Source organism: Maylandia zebra, linkage group LG3 (assembly GCF_041146795.1).
Source record: "Maylandia zebra isolate NMK-2024a linkage group LG3, Mzebra_GT3a, whole genome shotgun sequence".
Taxonomy (NCBI): domain Eukaryota; kingdom Metazoa; phylum Chordata; class Actinopteri; order Cichliformes; family Cichlidae; genus Maylandia; species Maylandia zebra.
In genome coordinates, this window is record NC_135169.1 from 17,743,152 (window position 1) to 17,765,066 (window position 21,915).

The window sequence follows — 21,915 nt, forward strand, 5'->3', positions numbered from 1 at the left end:
TTAACAACAATTTTATGCTCTACTGATATAAAATAAGTAAAAAAAAATTTAAATGATTCTATTTCCCAAACTATAATAACTCTGCATTATTTGCAAATGTTCGCTGTGCTTGGAAAATTATATTAGTAACGAAAAATAATTTGTATTTTGAACACAAACATTCATACAGTTAATTAGTTCATTTTTAGCTGAAACTGACGATTGTTTTAAGCATATTAATCCTACAAATCATTTCCTTTATTTGAATATGTGATTTTCCAAAATATTTAAAAAGGTCTATTACAATTTCTGTTACAGTTTCCTACAGTCCAAGATGATCTATTACACTTTTCAATATTCTGGAGAACGGTCAAAAACCCACAGATTTCATAATAAATCTGCTAACGCACACCGGGGAGACACGAGCGTGAAAACCTCTGAGCGCAACACACAGGGCTTTATGCACAGGCAACCCCACTTAGGTTTTTATGGTCGGTGTGCCGTGCGTCCCGTGACAAGTTTAACATCACACTCAGCGGTGCAGTGTCTGTGGCACGTCGTGGGGTCGTGCACTCCTTGATTTTTGTAAATTCTACAGCTGGCGTGTACGATCGTGTTGGGTTTTACCACTATTTTACTGATATTCTAGCGCAGAACATACTGACACACAACAGTTTGTCGAGGGTTTTTTTTCTCTCTTTTCTTTCCACAAACTAACATTTTCGCTTTCGGTTTTGACTTCTCCTCATCAGCGCGTTTGGTGCGATATTGTTTAAGTGGCGACACCTATCGAGAATACCGCAGCGCCTTCTTCAGCCTGAACGGCGGGTATAAGTAAATATGGCTGTATCTGTGTGATGATGTTAAACGAAGGGACTATTGCATAAGGTATACTGTCAGCTGAGTAATGCCGATCCTCCCAGGCGAAGATGTGCCGCCTCCCATAGAAGTGTGGCCCTCTCTGCTTGCCATACTCGCTCCGAGTGGAGGCGCAGCAGGACAGCGCCCACATTTTCCTCTGTTTCCTGAAGGTAGGCGACTATATTCCTCTGCCATCAATACACAGCTAATCTCTTTAGCTTATAGTGTAACGGGATACGGGTCATTCCTGTATATGTGGAATATGTAATGGAGTCCAGAGACAGTCTCAATGTAATAGAGAATTAAATAGACATAGAGAATTGTCTCATTTGCTATAATCAGGCTCACTCAGATCACTGTGTCTCTCACTGACACAATCTGAATAGTAGTAAATATACAGATAACATCCGGTGAGTCCAGAATAACTAACTGACTCACAGGCTTTTAGAAGCTATTGCCAAAAAAAAAAAAAAGGAGAGTGAACTGAACACATCACTGACTCTTGAATTATTATGATGACTTACATTTGCAACTGAAACACATTACTGCTTTTGAATAGCTATTCTATTTCATCTTATTTTATTCAGCTTTTATCCCTCTCTCTCTGATGTGAAAATGACCAAAGAAATACATTTAAATTTCTTTGGTCGTGCAAGTAAACAGAGCAGAATGTTCTTTGCTTCCATGTTTTAATGTAATATTCATATCATATCAAACACTCCAGCTTACCCTAGGAAAATTAAACAATGTCAGTGTACAGACATCATTTTTTATACAAGGTATCTTCAAGCCTGCATCCCATTTAGTTAATGGCATCTTCTTGTGTAAAGTAACAAAATGTAGTCAAAATGTTTCTCATGATTTTGTTTAATATATAGAAGAATTGTTGTCTGAAGACCAAAAAAAAATGGCCAACAGAATTACTTTTCCAAGTGAATCATTATGCATTTTGCTATACTGGTCCATTTGATAGTCACATTAGATCTTTATTAGGATTATTTTATTTTGAGTTATTATAATCAGAACAGACAAGACCCGTGGACAGAAAAGAAAAAAAAAGAAAGAAAGAAAAGTTGAGGAGAAAGTTAACAGAGGGAGAGGAAGAGACAGAGAAAACACTGAAAATCTGTGCAGGGAAGCTGCTGTTGTTTTTGGTTGCATAAGTATTCAGTGTTATTTTTGCAAACAACATATGCATAGGTAACACTAAGTAAGAAATATTAAATGTCACTGCGCAGCACAAGGTATCAATAATACATGATGTGTTTAGAGGCATCAGTCGACCAACTACAGTCAGTGCTCGGGTACGTCAGCTAGTACAGCAGAACACTGTGCTCCGCAAAGTCGGAAATAGCTCATGTACTGCTTAACTAAATTTGTGGATTGCCAGTTGCGGTGAGTTCCTGCTGTTTGAGGCAGTCCATTTCTTCCTTTAGTCCCGAGTTTAGGTCACCCCCAAGAACAAGTGAGCAATCTAGGTGTTCAATGAGTGCAATTAAAAAAAGCATGGATAAAAATGTTTGACATCATATGACTTATTCATTAAATAAGCCAAAAACTCTATGAACTACCAGATTATTACTATATTTTACATTACACATCGGCTGGTAAATGGACTGATTCTTATATAGCACTTTTCTACTCTCCTGGAGTACTCAAAGCGCTGCATACAACATGCCCCATTCACCCACTCATACGAACACTTCCTTCTGTACTCAAGTGCAATCTAACCAACATTCACACTCCGATGGACACATTGGAGAACAACTTGGGGTTTGTATCCAAGCCTTCTGTTCAGTAACTGAACGCCGAACTTGCACCGTGACTTCAAGCATATCAACAGCAATAGTAGAACAAAAAGGCAAAGTCTGGACTGAGTGACATCTGTAATTCTCTTTCTCCTTTCCACAAAGAACGCTAAACATGTGATGTTTGAGAGTGTTCATGAAGAAGTATAGAAATGCCAAAAGGAGTTGCACTGTGTTTCTGGATCTGGAGAAAGAATATGATAACGTGCCTAGAAAGTGTTACTGCAGGAAATCAACATTGGCAGAGATGTATGTGAGGTTGGAGCTGGTAATTGTGTAAACACACAATAACCACACTGATGCTCTGTGCTGTTATTCTGTTGTGGACCATCTGGCAAGATATTGGAAACAACAGCCTGTCGTATTCCCTGCCATGCTGGCATTCTGAAATACTGGACGAGATGAAACATGCATCACTCATTCTTCTTTTAGTTTAGACATGTAGAGCTCAAGATTGCTTATCATAGTCACACAGATGACACCCACACTTGGAAAAATAACTGGATGATTATGTTCCCTTAGATTCACTAAAACAGTTTATAACATGTAATCAAAGCATTTCCTCCACCTAAAGTGAACTATGACTAATTGTTCATTGTGTTTTATAACTGGGAAAAAAAACTCAAATGCAACTCACAAAGCAACAGCTTATTTACACCTTAAACTCCAGCAGGTCAGACTACTTCAATGATCAAAGATCTTCCATTTCCAAAAAACTAGTGCAATGCTTCTAGAAATGGGAGAACTGAAGATTTAATGAACAAATATATAAATTAGATTTCTTTGTTGTTGTTTGACTCACCAGGAATCAGAAAGTGAAAATGAGTCTTCATTCTGCAGAATCAGAAGTGTCTGTTAACTTCTGCTAGTAATAATTTAGTATTTGTTTTTTATCTCATCTGAGTGACATTTAGACAGACACATATTTTGCAGCTGCTTAGATAACTGTTACTTTTATATGCCCACAATGCATATCTCATTTCAACATGTAAATTAAAAGGCTTTGATAGTGTGTGACATGGTAAACTCTAAACTTCTATCGGGGGGAATAAAAATATTAATAAAAATGTGTTGTAGTCACAAAGTTGCTTAGTGTTTTCACCACAATGGTGGGTCATTGCCTAGTTACAGGACAAGCTATATGGTGTACATATAGCATGCTATACAGTAAGTCCTTTTCTACAAACCCTCAGAGGTGAAACAAGTTAAAACACTCTGAGTTTGGATTTGTTTTTATAATGTTTTTCCAGATATTCTTAGGTGTGAAAGGTTGACTAGCATCCAAGCTAGACTGGTCTGACTTCATACAATCAATGAGCCCTGCACCAAGAACATGGGGTAGACATAGGCTACGTTCACACTGCAGGCGAAAGCGCATCAAATCCAATTTTTTCGACCCTATGCGACCCATATCTGATCATGGTATGACAGTGTGAACGGCACAAATCCGATAATTTCAAATCCTGGGTCACTTTCGTATGTGGTACTGAATCTGATACATATCTGATGTTTTAGAAAGCGACTGTTGTTTGAACGGTCAGGTCGCATTAAATCCGTCTTTTACGTCACTGACACAAGACAGACGCCAATTATCAGCGCCGGAGAAGACATCATGAACGCTTCCTGTCCATCCCGTGTAGATGTCAGTGAAACTGTTGGGAAGACAACGTTGGAGAAACGTGAACTTTTTATTTCTACTGTATAATCTGCAAATTCTGACAAAAATCTCAAATATCCTTTGAAGCACCGCTCCTCTCTAAAACAGCAATATAGATCATTATTAGGTTATCTACATTATTATGTAAATAACAAAATAACTTAAAGCAAAAATTGGGAAACGTAAAGTCCGAAGTCTTTATATTAAGGCCATCAGTCAAAAATACTGTTTGCTCTGGGTCTAAACAGAGCGCGTTGTGTGTGACGTCTTCTTTTGCGCATGCGGGCCGCTTTGAGGGTTCACATTAGAGCGCGTTTGCTGTCGCATTTTATTTGTAGTGTGAACGAGCAGACAAAAAAATTGGATTTGATCAAAAAATCTGAATTGAGCATTAAGACCTGCAGTGTGAACGTAGCCATAGATATGTGGGCTGACTGTGTTATACAAATCTGTAATTGTGTTTTTCTCTTATTTGAATTTGCACTGCCTCTTTTCTGAACAGAGAACAGTTCAGCTGAAAAGTTGACACGACCAAGGAAGGAAGCCGAGTTGTGGTGATTTTTGCCCTTCATCTACAGGTAAGCTAACTACAATCAGTCACATGAAAATAAATGCCTTAATGCTTCTCCATGTTGTTTGTGTGCTTTGCAGATATACAGATTTTGACAGTGATCAGTGCTGAATGCTGCTTTCAGGTTTCAATTGTGTGGTTTGAATTTTAAACTAAAATTATTGGTCTGTGTAAACTACTTGTATGAAAAGTAATCGAATGTAATATGATGCATTATCATGCATTATTATATACAGTGGGGCAAAAAAGTATTTAGTCAGCCACCGATTGTGCAAGTTCCCCCACTTAAAATGATGACAGAGGTCAGTAATTTGCACCAGAGGTACACTTCAACTGTGAGAGACAGAATTTGAAAAAAAATCCATGAATCCACATGGTAGGATTTGTAAAGAATTTATTCGTAAATCAGGGTGGAAAATAAGTATTTGGTCACCTCAAACAAGGAAAATCTCTGGCTCTCACAGACCTGTAACGTCTTCTGTAAGAAGCTTTTCTGTCCCCCACTCGTTACCTGTATGAATGGCACCTGTTTGAACTCATCATCTGTATAAAAGACACCTGTCCACAGCCTCAAACAGTCAGACTCCAAACTCCGCCATGGCCAAGACCAAAGAGCTTTCGAAGGACACCAGGAAAAGTATTGTAGACCTGCACCAGACTGGGAAGAGTGAATCTACAATAGGCAAGCAGCTTGGTGTGAAGAAATCAACTGTGGGAGCAATCATCAGAAAATGGAAGACATACAAGACCACTGTTAATCTCCCTCGATCTGGGGCTCCACGCAAGATCTCATCCCGTGGGGTCAAAATGATCATGAGAACGGTGAGCAAAGATCCCAGAACCACACGGGGGGACCTGGTGAATGACCTGCAGAGAGCTGGGACCAAAGTAACAAAGGTCACCATCAGTAACACACTACAACGGCAGGGAATCAAATCCCGCAGTGCCAGACGTGTTCCGCTGCTGAAGCCAGTGCATGTGCAGGCCCGTCTGAAGTTTGCCAGAGAGCACATGGATGATACAGCAGAGGATTGGGAGAATGTCATGTGGTCAGATGAAACCAAAGTAGAACTTTTTGGTATAAACTCAACTCGTCGTGTTCGGAGGAAGAAGAATACTGAGTTGCATCCCAAGAACACCATACCTACTGTGAAGCATGGGGGTGGAAACATCATGCTATGGGGCTGTTTTTCTGCCAAGGGGACAGGACGACTGATCCGTGTTAAGGACAGAATGAATGGGGCCATGTATCGTGAGATTTTGAGCCAAAACCTCCTTCCATCAGTGAGAACTTTGAAGATGAAACGAGGCTGGGTCTTCCAACATGACAATGATCCAAAACACACCGCCCGGGCAACAAAGGAGTGGCTCCGTAAGAAGCATTTGAAAGTCCTGGAGTGGCCTAGCCAGTCTCCAGACCTCAACCCCATAGAAAATCTGTGGCGGGAGTTGAAAGTCCGTATTGCTCGGCGACAGCCCCAAAACATCACTGCTCTCGAGAAGATCTGCATGGAGGAATGGGCCAAAATACCAGCTACTGTGTGTGCAAACCTGGTAAAGACCTATAGTAAACGTTTGACCTCTGTTATTACCAACAAAGGTTATGTTACAAAGTATTGAGTTGTATTTTTGTTATTGACCAAATACTTATTTTCCACCCTGATTTACGAATAAATTCTTTACAAATCCTACCATGTGGATTCATGGATTTTTTTTTTTCACATTCTGTCTCTCACAGTTGAAGTGTACCTCTGGTGCAAATTGCTGACCTCTGTCATCATTTTAAGTGGGGGAACTTGCACAATCGGTGGCTGACTAAATACTTTTTTGCCCCACTGTATATGCATTTACAATAATTACATTACTTACATTTGTCAGACACTCTAGTGATGACAGAATATTATTGCATGTCAAATCCAAACATGCAAACATTGACTTCTAATGTGCTGATCAGGCTCAACCAGTCTGATTATATTTTAAGTGACCATATTTGGCATTTCCTGTTTTTGACTGCAGTTCCTTTGAAGAGGAAAGACTTTTAAACGGCCCTGCTAGCATGAGGAATTTACTGAGCACCATGAAGTCAGCAGTAGGATTACTAATTTTCCTTCTCAGTCATGATGCCTCAACGGGTACGTTATATGTCTTTCTCATATAATAACACAAACTTGATCTGAGGTTAACCATTCCACGTATTACATTTCAAAGCATGTAACTGGTCGAATTTACTTATTTCCTCTGTTCTCAGTAAGTCATTTTTTTCTGTTTTATTTAAAATGGTCATATATAAATTCATAGTACAGTGTATAGAAGTATCATATCTAAAGTGAATGTTACACCGGATGTCATTTGGTGAGATCAAGTGATATTTGACAAAAAATTAATTCATATTTCATTTTTCTCAATGTTCCACCAGCTCCAATAAACATTGCTTCAGCATCGACAGAGAATGCAAGTAAGAGAATACTTCACTTATCTGGTTATAATCCAAGGATGATACCAGATGATAAGAAAGGAACTTGGCACAAATGAGCAAAACAGGCTTAATTTTAGCACTTAGAACATAAAATATTTCAAGCATAGTGTTACATCAGAAAATGTGATTTACAACAGTAAGTACTTTCATTTTATTTATATATATACTGTAGATAGATAGATAGATAGATGTAAACTTTTAGTCAAGTAAAACATGTTTTTACAGCCAATGCTTTCATTTATTCTTCCAGCTCCTCAAACAGGCATTTACCTTGACATTGGCATCATAGCTGGCATTGTCATGGTCACTGTGATTGTCTTTGCCTTGATAGGAATGTCTGACCATAAACAGGATGGTAAGTGTATGTAAAAAAAACCCCAAACACACATTTGAGAGTTGACAACATCATCTTTCATATTCACTGTATGCGAGATTTTAATGCTAGAGTTCAATCTTATAAAAAACATTATTCCCTCTTTGACTAACTTTGACTTCATTTACTCTTTTTAGACGAACGTGTCAAGTTAAATAAAGGTGAGTATTCTTGACTTTGCTGTTGATATAAACTAGTGTGCAAACTAGGTTAAAGTGGGTAATATTACAAAAATTCATGCATTGACCAGAATGATTAAATTATTAAAACTGTTTATTGTTTTGGGGGGCACTGATATATGTGTTTGTGTGTGTGTGCAGGTACGACTTCAAGCCAGGAAACACGCTGTACAAAATGTTGCACCAAATATTCTGAATATTGTTGCAGTCTTTTATCCTGTTGTTGTTCAGGTTGTGCTGAATCGCTTACCAAAGCTTGTGACATATGCTGCATGTCTCTAGGTTATGGATGTATGGTACCTTTATAAAGTATCCTTTGAATGTTCTATACATCATTTTTACTGTTATACAGCTATTCATGCTCATGAAAGTATCTGAATATGTTTTGATATAACCTTTCTACTCAGTAAACAGACAGCATTGCTTTACAGTGCAAGCTGCTTCCCTTCATCCACATGGACTCAGAAATTACGTGCTATTGTTTACACTCTGCAAGCCTTTGGAGCATAGTTACCGATGGAAAAATATGTTATGCAATGTACTAATTAGTGTGAGCAGTGTGACAGTCAAGAGCACACTTATAACTGTTCTTGTGAGAAGCCTGTAGAAAGAAAAGCGTTATTGTGTGACAGTTTTACAGCAAAGGAGGGTGAGAATGATACAATGTAATAAAAAGCCCATTGGGAACTTCCCCTTTTGAGCACTTGCATTTGACGTACTAGAGTCTGGGACTCCTTAAAAAGAAAGACGTTCTCCAAAAAAGCTGTTTGAGGATGTAGAGGTGACTGGGAGAGTGATGAGCTCCATAAACCAGAGGAGCGAATTGTGGGAGTCCGGGACTCCGACTTTTCTAGTCCGGGATTAGAGGGCAGCTTGTACATGTTAAAAGCAAAAGTAATAATAATAAATTGTTGTTGTTGGGCAAATAGGTTTTCCGACAGAAGCTAGATGCAAGGAAATGCAAAAACCTAGTAAACCAAATACGAACTAAGGAATTATGCAAATCAAAGGATAAAAGGAATTTATGGTAGAGAAAGGGACAGTGAAGACTACTTTACCTGCAGTTGTCACGCACATTGGGCACAAGCTTCCTTAGGAAAGAACAAAAGAGGGGGAAGTAAAGCTGGCAAAGAAGGGAGGAAGACTTTCTTATATGACCAGGGACTGTTAGCGGATGCAGGAGGGGAGAAAAAAGATGATCTGCTGAGCCAATTTGAAAGACATTTTACACATGGAGGATAATATACCACATGTGACCCTAAAAATTGGGGAAAAGACATAATATTACTCTGTGATTGTGGACTCACACGGGCAGTAATCTAAATGCTATCTAATGTTGTCTAAAGAAATGGGTAAAAAAACCTGTGAAAATGGAAAATAGGGAGTCTGGAGAAACAAACTGTGAGTGCTGGAGTCTGTTGCTCATCCTTAGGCCCTGTAAATTTGCAGGGGAGAAATTTAATGACTAAACTAGGAATAGAACCAGTAAAAATAATCCCCTAAACATTTTAAAGCCCTCACTGAAGACAGCACCCACTAAAAAAAAAGAAAAGAAAAGAAAGGGTGAGCCGAGATGTATCTAAATTCCACACATGGAACCAAATAATCATGAGCTGGAGAACAAAGAGTATGATGTAACAGCAGTAGCTGAAGTGAAAAGCATTTAGGATGAGCATATCGAAAATCCTAACCAGAAGAGATGTGTTACTGAATGTTTTTGTTGATAAACACAGCCTTAATTATGTGTATGTATATGTGTATATTCTTTAAATTGTTTTGTGTGTTGTGTCATGTTATAATTTGGGGCATAACTGGATAAACAGGAGGGAAATGATGGAAAAAATATGTTACGCAATGTACTAATTAGTGTGAGTTGTATGATAGTCAAGGGCACACTCAGTACACTTAATGCAAGCATGCCTGGTTACCAAAAAAAGTATTACAGTATCTGCTTATTAAACGACTTATAACTGTTCTTGTGAGAAGCCTGTAAAAGGAAAAGTGTTGTTGTGTGACAGTTTTACGACAAAGGAGGTTGGGACTGATAAAATGTAATAAAGCTCACTGGGGATTTCCACTTTTGACCACTTGCATGAAACCTTGTATTTGATGCTTTTGCTCCTTTGCAAGAATAAAAGCTCCAGTTTTTGACTGTTGTTCATATTTGCTAATTTTTATTCTGACACTTGCCCTGAATCATTCTTGATTTTCTACAAGGCTGAAACTCTGAAGGTAGCGATGACACACTCAAAACAAGTACTGAGGTAAACCAAAAATTTAAAATGAACATTTACAACAGAACTTGAGTTTACTTCATCTGAAATAATGTTAACCTAAATAAAATAAAATAAAATAGTTTTAAGTCCTGGTGAAAAAAATGAACTGAAATTTATTTGAACAGGACTTTGAATTTTAACTGATTAAATATGCTAAAATACTAAGAGTGTGGGTGTGCCAGGGTAACTTTAAACCTGCAGTTGTCATCAGGGTTTCATGTCGTTTCTCCTTTGTGAAAACATGTTGTATGCGTCAGTTCTGCTCGTGGGTCAACTATTTATTCCGACAAACTTGTCCCTCAAATTGCTGTTTTTGTTTTGTGTGTGTGTGTGTTTTAATAACTACATAAACTTCTCATTTGCATTCAAATTGCCTCCCTTGCAGCAACATCATCTACAGACTTACAAAGCTCTTCAAAATGACAACACAGAGCAGTGTTACTTTCGCTATCCAGACACACACACTGACACAGTGACCTAAATGTTGGTATTATCTGTCACTCTACTGTAGGCCGTCTGACAATGCACTGAAAACCTACTTGCCTGTCTACCATAGCTGAACTGGCCATCGGGCATACCGGGCATTTTTTTTTTTGGGGGGGGGGGGGGGGGGGGGGGGGGGGGGGGTGTAGAAATGACTGAAAGATTAATAGGCTCTGTTTTGACTTTTGTTCAAAAAAGAATGACTTCATATAGGGAAAAATATATATCACATGTGCAGGACACCTTAAACTAGTTTTTTAATTAAGCAGCAAGGCAGAACAAAATCGGGGCTGTATCAAGACACAGGGACTAAACCCCAATTCAACCAGATCCAGAACTGATCTGGAATTAAAACAGGACTACACGAGTTCAAAATCAGGACTACTGAGGACTTAACCAAGACAGAACCAGAATCAGAACTAGATGATAGTAGCACTAAAAATCATCATAGACCTGCACTACACTTATTTTTTTAATTCTACCAAAGTCCACTATTTAGATTGAGAAAAGTTTATATAATTATTTAGCCTTGTTGTGCAAACAAGCCTGCATAACTTAACCTGTTAACTCACTCCTCCAACCTCATTTTCCTTTCAGTCCAACAGCTCTCATACAGTCAGCAATCAAATTCTCCATTCATCCTTGAGTACTTGGTCACCTTTAAATGTCACTATTAATTTTATCAACTTATTTATCATTAGTTTAACACTAATCCACTCTTTAATTTGCTTTATTTACCAGTTCTAAAGGGTTAATCATGTGAGCTAGCTCTCTGTTCGCCTCGTTTCACGATCTCAGCTCTGCCAATTCATCTCTGGGCCTCGAGCGAATTCCCAAGGGTTTCGGCACCAAAACTGTTGGGAAATCAGTTTTACCCCGGTTCTTTTTATTCCTCGAGCATCCAGAGATGGCACCGGACTCAGTAGTCATTTTCACAAAATCTTTATTCATCTTTATTCATCTTCATTCATCTTTACTCTTCTTCATTTAAGCATGCACTTCTCGAAGGGAAGACGAGGCCGGTGTTGTGCCAAAAAGTCATTGTCTGCCAGAAACTGATTGCCGTCCGCGGGAGCACGCGCAGCTGCTTAAAGCTGCAGCGCCCGGATTACTTGCGTTGCCAGCTACTTCTGTGCAACTGATATAACGTGGAGGGAAAAAACCCAAACACATTTATGTGACGTTAGCGTGCTTGTGATTGTGGACTATAACTTGTCACTGAAACAATAATTCTGCTTCAAACTTGGCGGATGTCATCTAGAAGGGTCATATGTCAAATATTACATCTCAAACAGTCCCTTAGAACTGCTGGATAACCTGTAAAGAAACATTAACATTGATAATATGCCATTTTCAGCCTGCCAAAAAGTGATTGTGGCCTATATCTTGTCACTGAAACAATGTTTCTGCTTCAAACTTGGTGGATGTCATTCAGAAGGGTGTATTTATCACCCCCAACAGTCCTTTTGAATGTCTCCCTAATTCTGAGGTCTCAAGGTTGGCAAGTATGGCCACAACACCTCACTTTTTTGCCACATGTATCGCAAACCACGGTCGTGTTCAAATTCATGGGGACCCGGCCTTCGCGGTCTACGTGGGCCGGGTCCTCAGAAGGTCGGGTAGGCCGGAAGTAAACGGCCGTGAAATTGGACGGTGTAGCCTTCTGATTAGCGTCACCGCTGTCTCGGTGGAGTTTAATAAACTCAGCCGTCTGCTCCTTGCTATCTAAAATATAACAGGACACTGGCGTAAATTCTCGACTGTCTCACACTTGTGTTTAATCAGTTTTCTGTTTGACGTTTAGTCAGCTGTGTGAAAACCAAGGAGGAACCCACTCGGGGGATTAATAACGTTTTATTTTATCTAATCTAATCTAATCTAATCTAATAACTTTAATCTCAGCCAAACCGATTTACTCACGAACAAACAAAACACTGAAAAAAGCCCAACAATAACATTTTTAGGTTGTCTAAGTGACTTATATATAACGTTTAACACGAGCAGCGAACGTCTGCTGTTTGTGGAGGTAAAATACATCCGCACATGACTCCAACTACGCTCAGCCATTGTTGTGAGTGCGCACGCCAGCGGCTGCAAGACATTTATACAGCCGCATTTCGCACATAACTATGAAAGGAAGTAGTTCCTTTGAATGTAGACAATCCGAATGCTACAGTTTCTTTCCACTGTGTTCCTGTTAGGCCATGATGGTTTTTTTAGCGACTTTTCGGACAGCCAATAGCGATTTTCCTTACTGAGGAGTTGGCAACACTGCAACCTGTAGATGATCACTAGCTGGAACCCTCATCCTCTCACCCGGGCCACTAACCCCTCCTGTGCCAATAAGTACAGTTATAGTTCATGATTCATTCACAACCGTTCTTCACAGAAACACCTTATGAACTTTGTCTCCTCTCATTGCAGGTTATTCAGAAACTTCTGGTTTCGTTCCCTGGCCTGAAAACTCCCTTTTCCCTCACCTCACAGAATCCCTGTGTCCATAGTTATTCGAGTGCCTTATGTTATTTTTTACAGTTCATGTTTTCTACTTGCTTTCAAGTAAATCACACATCTCTCACAGGTCACGTCACACCATAATTCACAGTTGACAGTCAAGCCATCGCTATTACACTCTTTTGTAAATAAAGACTTGTAAATCCCATTCACCAGTGCCTCCGTGTGTGATCTGCATTTGAGTCCGTTTGTCTGATTCAGCTTTCCGACGTGACCGAAAGCCCCCCCCCCTTTCTCTAAGGAACTGGGCGGGTCGGGGGGTTGTCTCTGCACTACTTATGGTACGATAAGGTACAAGAACATATTTAAACACAAGAGTCACCATAAGTGCATGTGGCACCAGGACACCCTAGGTCACATGCTGATCGGTTTTGTAAACATCATCAGATATCCAGCCGTATGTTCTGGACACTCGAGTGATGAGAGGTGCTAAGCTGTCAAAAGATCCCCACCTGGGGTGAGATAAATCAGGCAGCGTGGGAGGACACTGGACAGACCTAAATGTTTAATGATGGTGTGTTGGGAATACTTAGTAGAGGCATCTTCAACTCTCACCTACGGCAGAGCTTTGACAGGAGTCTGTACGACACTGAGGACATTGAAACTGACTGGATCATGTTCAGCACCTTCATCACTGAAGCTGCATTGAGCTGTGGCTGTAAGATGGTTGGTGCCCTTTTGTGGTGGTAACTGCTGAACCACATGGACACCGGAGGTGAAGGGAGCCACCAGGCTGTAGAAGAATTCCTATTGGGTTGGGGTAGCCTGTGGGACCTCGGAGGCAGCCAGAGGGCACTGATTGGCCAAGTGGAATGTGTAGCACTCATTTTTAACATAAATGGTCATTCACATAATTTGTATTCTGTGCCATTTTTTTCATGTCACTGTTATAATGAAGTACTTTATTAGCTTTTCACCTGTCATACATTTTTTTTTGTTTTTTATTATTGCTTTGTTGTGTAGTGTCATCATGTTTTTGTGAGGGTTTGCTCTTTTTGTAGGGCGGCTACAGTCTGGCTTTCCCCTACAACCGACTCAGATGAAATTCTCTTCATTTGCACCAGTGACTGTAAAAAAACGTAGATGACCTAATAGCTCCCAAAGAATGAAGCCAGTCTATATCGCCACCCGGTGTCTCGCTGCAGCATAGGTTAAACACCCGCCTTCTTCATGATAGCAGATGGGACTGGAGCCAGACTAAAATAAAAAAAATTCTCCTCAGATAAATTTTCCTAAAGATTTTTTCATTCATTATCAGCAGTTCTCATGATGCATATTTGTCCTCAAAGGCGCTCCTTTATCACATGTTTGATTCTAATTACTAGCATAATGCTGTTAAATTGGGCTGTGACGTCAGCTTTAACTGGCAGCTGCAGTCACAGAGAAACTTGAGCCTTTCTGTTTGGGAATAGCAGATAGAGCGGGGACGCTGAGAGGAGGTCCAGTGTTTATGTTACAAAACCACGACCGACTGTTTCAACCTGACAGCCTGAGGTGTTCTTCAGTAAACTGGACTGAATATGTGCAAACAGCAGCATGTTTTCTGTCTCTTGCCACAACTGTATTTACATGCTGAAACCGATTACAGCCATTTGGCAGCTTAAGTTCAAAGTTATGTTTAATGTTTTCACTGATCAATAATTTTAGAACTGACAACTGACTCTGTGTGTGTTTGTTTATTTATTTATTTATTTTACTGAGTTTTTATTAAATACTAAGGTAAAAAAAACAAACAGTCTATGAGCAATACCTCATCAAGAATCATTCAAAGCTACATGTGCAGTACTCCGTACAGCTTACATCCTTAGAAAGTAACCACTTCAAGCATTAAGCCTTTGAGGTTCACACCAAGAAAACTGCAATTTAAGAAATAATTCTTTGCATTGTTTATTCCTTTAGAACAACAGCAACAAAGTTTAGATATTTTTTTAACCAACTCTATAGTTTTTTAAACATAGTCCTCTACCAAACAGTAGAGATTTTCATTCATGGCAAAACTCAGAATACACAAAAAAATTTTTTTTAAGTTTAATAAAACTTATAAACTTCTGCAACTTCGCAGCAGAGTACACTGAACATCAGGAAGGAGGTTCTGCAGCATCCGGTCCCGTACCAGCAGACTGAGAGACAGCTTTTTCCATCAGGCCATCAGACTGCTGAACACGTCATAGACACCTCAGCTTCACTACTGGAACTTCAACATTATGCACTCCACACTGTATATAAATGCCACTTGTTTTGCACATATTCAACTCTGTATATTTTATTATTATTATTATTTTATTTTATTTTTTTACTATTTAATTTGTAAAAATGTGTATACACACACACACACACACACACGTAGGAAAATATTTAGTATACACATCCAGAAATGCATACACTATTATATATTGTACATATATTTATTAGTTTCAGGTTGGCCATTCTTGTATTTTGCTCGTTTGTGTTGTTGTGTTTGCACATCTCTGTTGCTTGTGGGGCTCGCACACAAGAATTTCACTCGCATGTGCTGTGCCAGTGTGCCTGCACATGTGATGTGACAATAAAAAGTGATTTGATTTGATTTGATTTGACATATAAAAGAGATTTGTAGTGCTATAGAACCCACTGCCATTGAGATTTAGAGGCGTTAGATTTCCTTTATTTCTGGTGATATGCAACAAAGCACTGCTGGTGGGCATTCTTCACAGAAACACTTTGCACTTCTGACAATTTCACCTTGACACTCCCTTTGGACAGAGGTTACACCGGCCTCGGTTGTCAGAGTGAAGTGGCAGGTGTCCCAAGTTGTCATAACGCACATCTTGTTGTGGATGTGAGGGTCTTGGGGTGAAATGTTTCTGCTGAGGCAACATTTGAGGTGGAGAAGAAGATGATGGTCGACCAACCTTTGATGGAAACTGCTAGACAAAACCTTTTGACAGGGAGCGGTTTCACATTCAGTAGGGCACAGTCCCTCTTGTGAACAAGCCAGGCATTTGAGATGCCAAACAGCGGAAAATACCATCGCCTTGATTTTGCTGGAGTCCTGTACATTATTCCTGCGGAGAAGCTTGTAGTAGACTCCAGCCATCACTTGCCGTTACTTATTAGGGTGTGACCCTAACCCTAGATATGAAGCAGGGTGGGAGGGATATTCCTGCTGAGGTCAGCTGTTCAGTGTAAGCGATGTCCTGCTTTAATTTAGAGATTGCCGAACTGCTGCTTTGCCTGGGTGGATTTCTGGCTATTGGGCCGAGGTCCTTATACACCGGTGGCTATTTTCATTTGTTTTAAAATTGGTTTAACTTGACAGGAGCTGAAGGCTAAGATGGAGTAGATGACCTGCTCCACCTCCTGACCTATAGTCACCTCAGTAGTGTTGCTAGCAGAAGTTGAAGTAAATTATGTAGAACTATTCATATTTATTCATAATCTTTTTACTCACAAAAAGCATGAATTCAGTCTCCTTGAAATTAAGGGACAATTTATTGATATCAAACCACATCTTCAAAATTTCCAGTTCATTTTCAATTCTATACAAGAGATCCTTTACATTACCTTTATGCTACCTCCAGTAACGCTGTGGGAACCTTGGAGTCATTTTTGACCAGGACATGTCCTTCAACGCACATATTAAACAAATGTGTAAGACTGTGTTCTTCCATTTGCACAACATCTCTAAAATTAGAAATATCCTGTCTCAGAGTGATGCTGAAAAACTAGTTCATGCATTTATTACTTCTAGGCTGGACTACTGTAAGTCATCATTATCAGGATGTCCAAAAAACTCACTGAAAAGCCTTCAGCTAATCCAAAATGCTGGGAGTACTTTGAGTTGATTTTGTGGCATCAGAGAGGCTAAGAGACAGTACTCCAGGAAAATATCGCATCACTTCAAAGACAGCAGAGACTCACGGAGCCTGTGGCGGGGCATTCAGACCATCACAGATTACAAGCCCCCACCACAGACCTGTGATAGCACTATCCCCCTGCTGAACGAGCTGAACACTTTCTTTGCTCGCTTTGAAGTCCAAAACAGCACCACTGCACAGAAGACCCCACCCCCTCCTGGTGACCAGGTGATGACTCTGTCCCCGGACAGCGTGAGGAGATCCCTCAGCAGGATCAATGCACGTAAAGCTCCGGGTCCTGACAACATTCCTGGTCGTGTACTGAGAGACTGTGCAGTGGAACTCACTGATGTCTTCACAGACATCTTCAACATATCACTCATCCAGGCTGTCGTCCCCACATGTTTTAAAGCCACCAGAATCATTCCGGTTCCAAAAAAGTCATCCCCCTCCTGCTTTAATGACTACCATCCTGTTGCACTTACTCCCATCCTGATGAAGTGCTTCGAACGACTAGTCATGCAACACATCAAGACTGTCCTGCCCCCCTCCCTGGATCCCTTCCAGTTTGCGTATCGGCCCAACCGCTCAACCGATGATGCCATCTCCACTGCACTCCACTCGGCACTCACACACCTGGACAAAAAAGACTCATATGTTCGAATGCTGTTCATAGATTTCAGTTCAGCATTCAACACTATAATCCCCCAACAGCTCACTCAAAAACTGGTCCAGCTGGGGCTCAACACCTCACTGTGCAACTGGCTGTTGGATTTCCTCACCGGAAGACCTCAAACAGTACGGGTCGGCAGTAATACATCCAGCACCATCATTTTAAGCACAGGGGCCCCGCAGGGATGTGTGCTGAGCCCCCTCCTCTTCACTCTGCTGACCCATGACTGCACTCCATCATACAGCTCCAACCTCTTCATCAAGTTTGCGGACGACACAACGGTGGTGGGTCTCATTAGCAACAGGGATGAGACCGACTACAGAAGTGAGGTGAGACGCCTGGCCACGTGGTGTGCTGACAACAATCTCTCTCTGAATGTGGAGAACACGAAGGAGATTGTTGTGGACTTCAGGAGAATGCACACCCAACATGCTCCTCTGACCATTGACGGAGCGTCTGTGGAGAGAGTGAGCAGCACCAAGTTCTTGGGTGTGCACATCACAGAGGATCTCTCCTGGACGTACAACACCACAGCACTGGCCAAGAAATCACAGCAGCGTCTCTTCTTTCTCCGCAAACTAAGAAGAGCAGGAGCACCAGCCCCCATCATGCACACTTTCTACAGAGGCACCATCGAGAGCATCCTGTCGAGCTGCATCACTGTGTGGTTTGGAGCCTGCAATGCGTCCGGTCATAGAACCCTCCAACGCATAGTGAGAGCTGCAGAAAGGATCATTGGTGTCTCTCTCCCCTCCCTCCAGGACATTTACAGCACCCGTCTCACTAAAAAAGCCCTTTGCATAGCGGCTGATCCCACGCACCCAATGCAAAGCTTCTTCAAGCTGCTGCCGTCGGGGAGGAGACTGCGGAGTCTCCAGGCCAGGACCAGCAGGCTGAAGGACAGCTTCATCCATCAGGCTGTCAGGAAGCTTAACTCCCTCCCGATTCTGCCCCCTCTCCCCTCCACGGTCTCACTGAACTCTGTCACACACACACACACACACACACACACACACACACACTCACACTCTCTGACTCACTTACTGGCCTGCACCAGTTACCAGTCACTTTGTGGAGCATTGGACTGCCGTTACCTCATAAGACTTTGTTGTTACACTATCTCTTACCGTACATTACTAAATCTCCATTTGCACTATTTGCCTATTTGCACTACTCTGCCTGGTTTGCACTCAATGTCATTTACCCATTATATTGTATATTGTATAGCTTTCTTGTTATATGTAAAATTGTATTGTATTTATTTAAATTTTTACTTTAATTATTTTACTTGCATTTTTAATCACTCTTATATTTAAATGTTCATTTGCTATTTTATCTAGGGATTGAGAGTAACGAAGTTTCTATTCTCTGTATGTCCTGTACATGTGGCAGAATTGACAATAAAGTTGACTTTGACTTGACTTGACTTTGACTTTTGGTCGATCAGGTGGGTTTTACAACTTTGTGTTCTGGCTGTTTGCTTTTGTTTTCCTTTTTCAAAAAAGAAAGTGTTATAAAGCATCAAAAATGCAAAGCTCAAATAATGATTCTTAAATGTAGGCTACCAGCATGCTGTCTTGCACAATGAAGGTAAAGGTGCAATAAAAGTTTTGGTTTTAACTTGTGAAATGCATGTAGCATTTCACAAGAGCATTTTAGAAGTTATGGTTGGTATGTCTGCATCTAACATGCAACCCATACCTCAAAATGCAGTCATGAATAGCCTGTGTGTAAAACCCACAGTGATTAACATCTGATAAAGAGGAAATGCTATTATATTCAAGTCATCTTTGTACTGGACATAAACATAAACCTGATGTGAACTTTTAAAGAGACAGCAACAAAACATTCAAATAAGAGGAATTTGACAGTCCTTTGACCAACATTTTCAATATACTGAACTTTGCAATATTTATGAATCCCTTTTCTTTTAGGGAATAATTACGCATACACACTAGCGATTGTTCCCTAGGATGATTACATCCCCTTGTATCTGACTTGTCTGTGTATGCAGTGACTGATTAACCAAAATGTGCGCACAGAACATTAGTTGTGTCCATAGTTGCATGTGAATAAACCACAAAAAGACATTAGTGTTCTTTAGTCACTGGACCAACATTTGTCCCAGGGAAGATATTCATTGTCTGATTTCTGTGAAAGAAGGCAAAACCTTTTGCTCTCAGATGTTCCACAGAGTCTTGTGAGAGAAAAAAAGACCTTTTTCCTCAGCAGTGCTCAGCAATCCTGTAAAAAGTGAAAATACCCCATGATTGAACAACATGTAGAACCACCTTTAGCACCAATAAGTAATCTTATTTTTTCTCTCACATTGTTGCAGAGGAATTGGCCTGCTCTTCTTTCCGTTGCCTCAGCATGTCATGGTTCGGCTATGTGGCAGGCACGAGAGGACCCAAACGCAAACTCACGGAGACAAAACGTAAACTCAAAAACACAGCTTTAATGCTGGCATAAAGTGAAACACAAAAAACAGTACTAAACTAAACTGGGGAGACTAACGCACAAGGAGCCACAGGGAAAAATCACACAGCTATGAGGGAGACTACGACACTGACAAAGAGAAACACAGAGCTTAAATACACAGAGGGATAACGAGGGAATGAGACACAGAAGGGGAGCACAGCTGGGAGTAATCAGGCTGGACGAGACAGGGACGCAAAACTAGAAACACTCACATGAGGCATGGACCTACAAAGTAAAACAGGAAAAACACTGACTGAATTCTAAACATGCAAACTTAACAGCAACAGTGGAGACAGAACATAGGAACCTGAAACATGGTACAAAACATCACAGTGGACATAACATGGAACACATATGACAAAGCCAAAGAGCAAAATCTAAGATAACCATAACTGAGATCTAGGGAAACAAGAAACAGTACCACAAAGGACTCAAAACATAATCCATAATATAAAAACACGAGATCTCTCCAAAATGAAACAGGAAACATGAGAGGCAGACATGACAACATAAGACAACAGACATGAAACACACGAAGGGCAAGGGAGACTTCACAGGGGTTGAAAACACAAGGGGGAGCTAATAAGCAAATGAACATAGGAAACCTAATAAGCTTAAACATACACTATGAACATCAAAAGAACTAAAACTCAAAACACTGGGTCAAGAGACCCAGGATCGTGACAGAGCACACTGAGGTTTGTGGGTATTTATGAATCCACAGCTCTCTTAAGGTCCCACCACAGCATTTCAATCAACCTGATGTCTTGAATTTGACTGGGCCACTATCACCCCTCCATCACCGTGCTTGACAGCCGGACGATTGAGTCTGAGATAGAGCTCTTTAGTCGTTTGAGGTTTTTTTTCTCCTGAATTTGATGTCCACTGATGTACCGATGAGATTGTGGCATTTTGTTAACACAAATCTGAACCATCCAGACCAGAAAATAGCTGAAACCTTTGCTTTTGTAGAGCTGATCAAAGTTGCTGATAATCAATAAATCTAGTTAATTTGAATGGCTGCTATTTATCCTCTCAACTCCTGTGGAAAGGAGCACTTTGTTCTTCACAGAACTACAGATTCTCTTTTCACATGACCATATATCTTCTTACTGATTTGCACTATTGAATTTCCTTTTTACAATTTAAAAGTGACTCTTTAAGTTTCCGGGAACCACTATGATAATACACACACAAATGTGCTTACTTATCCCCGAAGGCGCATCTCCAAAACTCTGCAGCATCTGCCTCACCCTGAAACAGACCATTGGGGAAGATGGCCTTCAGCTCAGCCAGCATGTGGCTGAAGATCAAAGACAGCTTGGTAAGATTCCTCCTGTGGAAGTCAGGAAAATGGTAAATAGACTAGTTCTTATATAGCGCATTTCTACTCTTCTGAGCACTCAAAGCGCTTTACACAACTTGTGTTAATGGGTGAATGCACAAGTTGTGTAAAGCGTTGTGTAAAGTGGAATTTGGGGTTAATATCTTGCCCAAGGATATTTGGCATGCAGACTAGGGGAAGCCAGGAATCGAACCACCAACCTTTCGATCAGTAGATGACCTGCTCTACCGCCTGAGCTACAGTCACCCCATAAAAAGGGATGCCAGATTTAACATGTTAAACAGTGAATTGCTGTTAGATGTTCACCAGACCGTGCAAAGGCCTCAAGAGAGAAATGCTGAGTAACATTAGTAACTTATTAGCATCACAGCTGGATTTTATTCAGATTATATGTGTATTATTT

The 21,915-nt window shown here is 40.5% G+C and overlaps 1 protein-coding gene and 1 long non-coding RNA gene across 3 annotated transcripts; one reads left to right on the top strand and one right to left on the bottom strand.

The window, feature by feature from the left end:
• The first annotated feature begins 530 nt into the window (after positions 1-530).
• LOC105941488 (uncharacterized) lies at positions 531-10,060 on the top strand. 2 transcript variants are annotated; one of them, XM_076880306.1, is made up of 7 exons: positions 531-1,010; positions 4,808-4,883; positions 6,906-7,008; positions 7,293-7,331; positions 7,603-7,707; positions 7,863-7,886; positions 8,046-10,060. In XM_076880306.1, exons 3-7 carry the CDS (start codon positions 6,933-6,935, stop codon positions 8,210-8,212), a joined length of 411 nt encoding a protein of 136 aa, XP_076736421.1. In that variant the 5' UTR covers positions 531-1,010; positions 4,808-4,883; positions 6,906-6,932; the 3' UTR covers positions 8,213-10,060. The 2 variants fall into 2 exon arrangements, with proteins under 2 accessions (XP_076736421.1, XP_076736419.1); XM_076880304.1 differs by having other exon boundaries at positions 534-1,010; positions 6,893-7,008.
• A 9,230-nt stretch (positions 10,061-19,290) lies between these two features.
• On the bottom strand, positions 19,291-21,477 carry LOC143417006 (uncharacterized). Its single transcript, XR_013097242.1, has 3 exons — positions 21,375-21,477; positions 20,015-20,107; positions 19,291-19,930 (listed from the first exon to the last, which is right to left on the bottom strand). It is a non-coding gene; the product is annotated as an uncharacterized LOC143417006 (long non-coding RNA).
• Between the last annotated feature and the right edge of the window lie 438 nt (positions 21,478-21,915).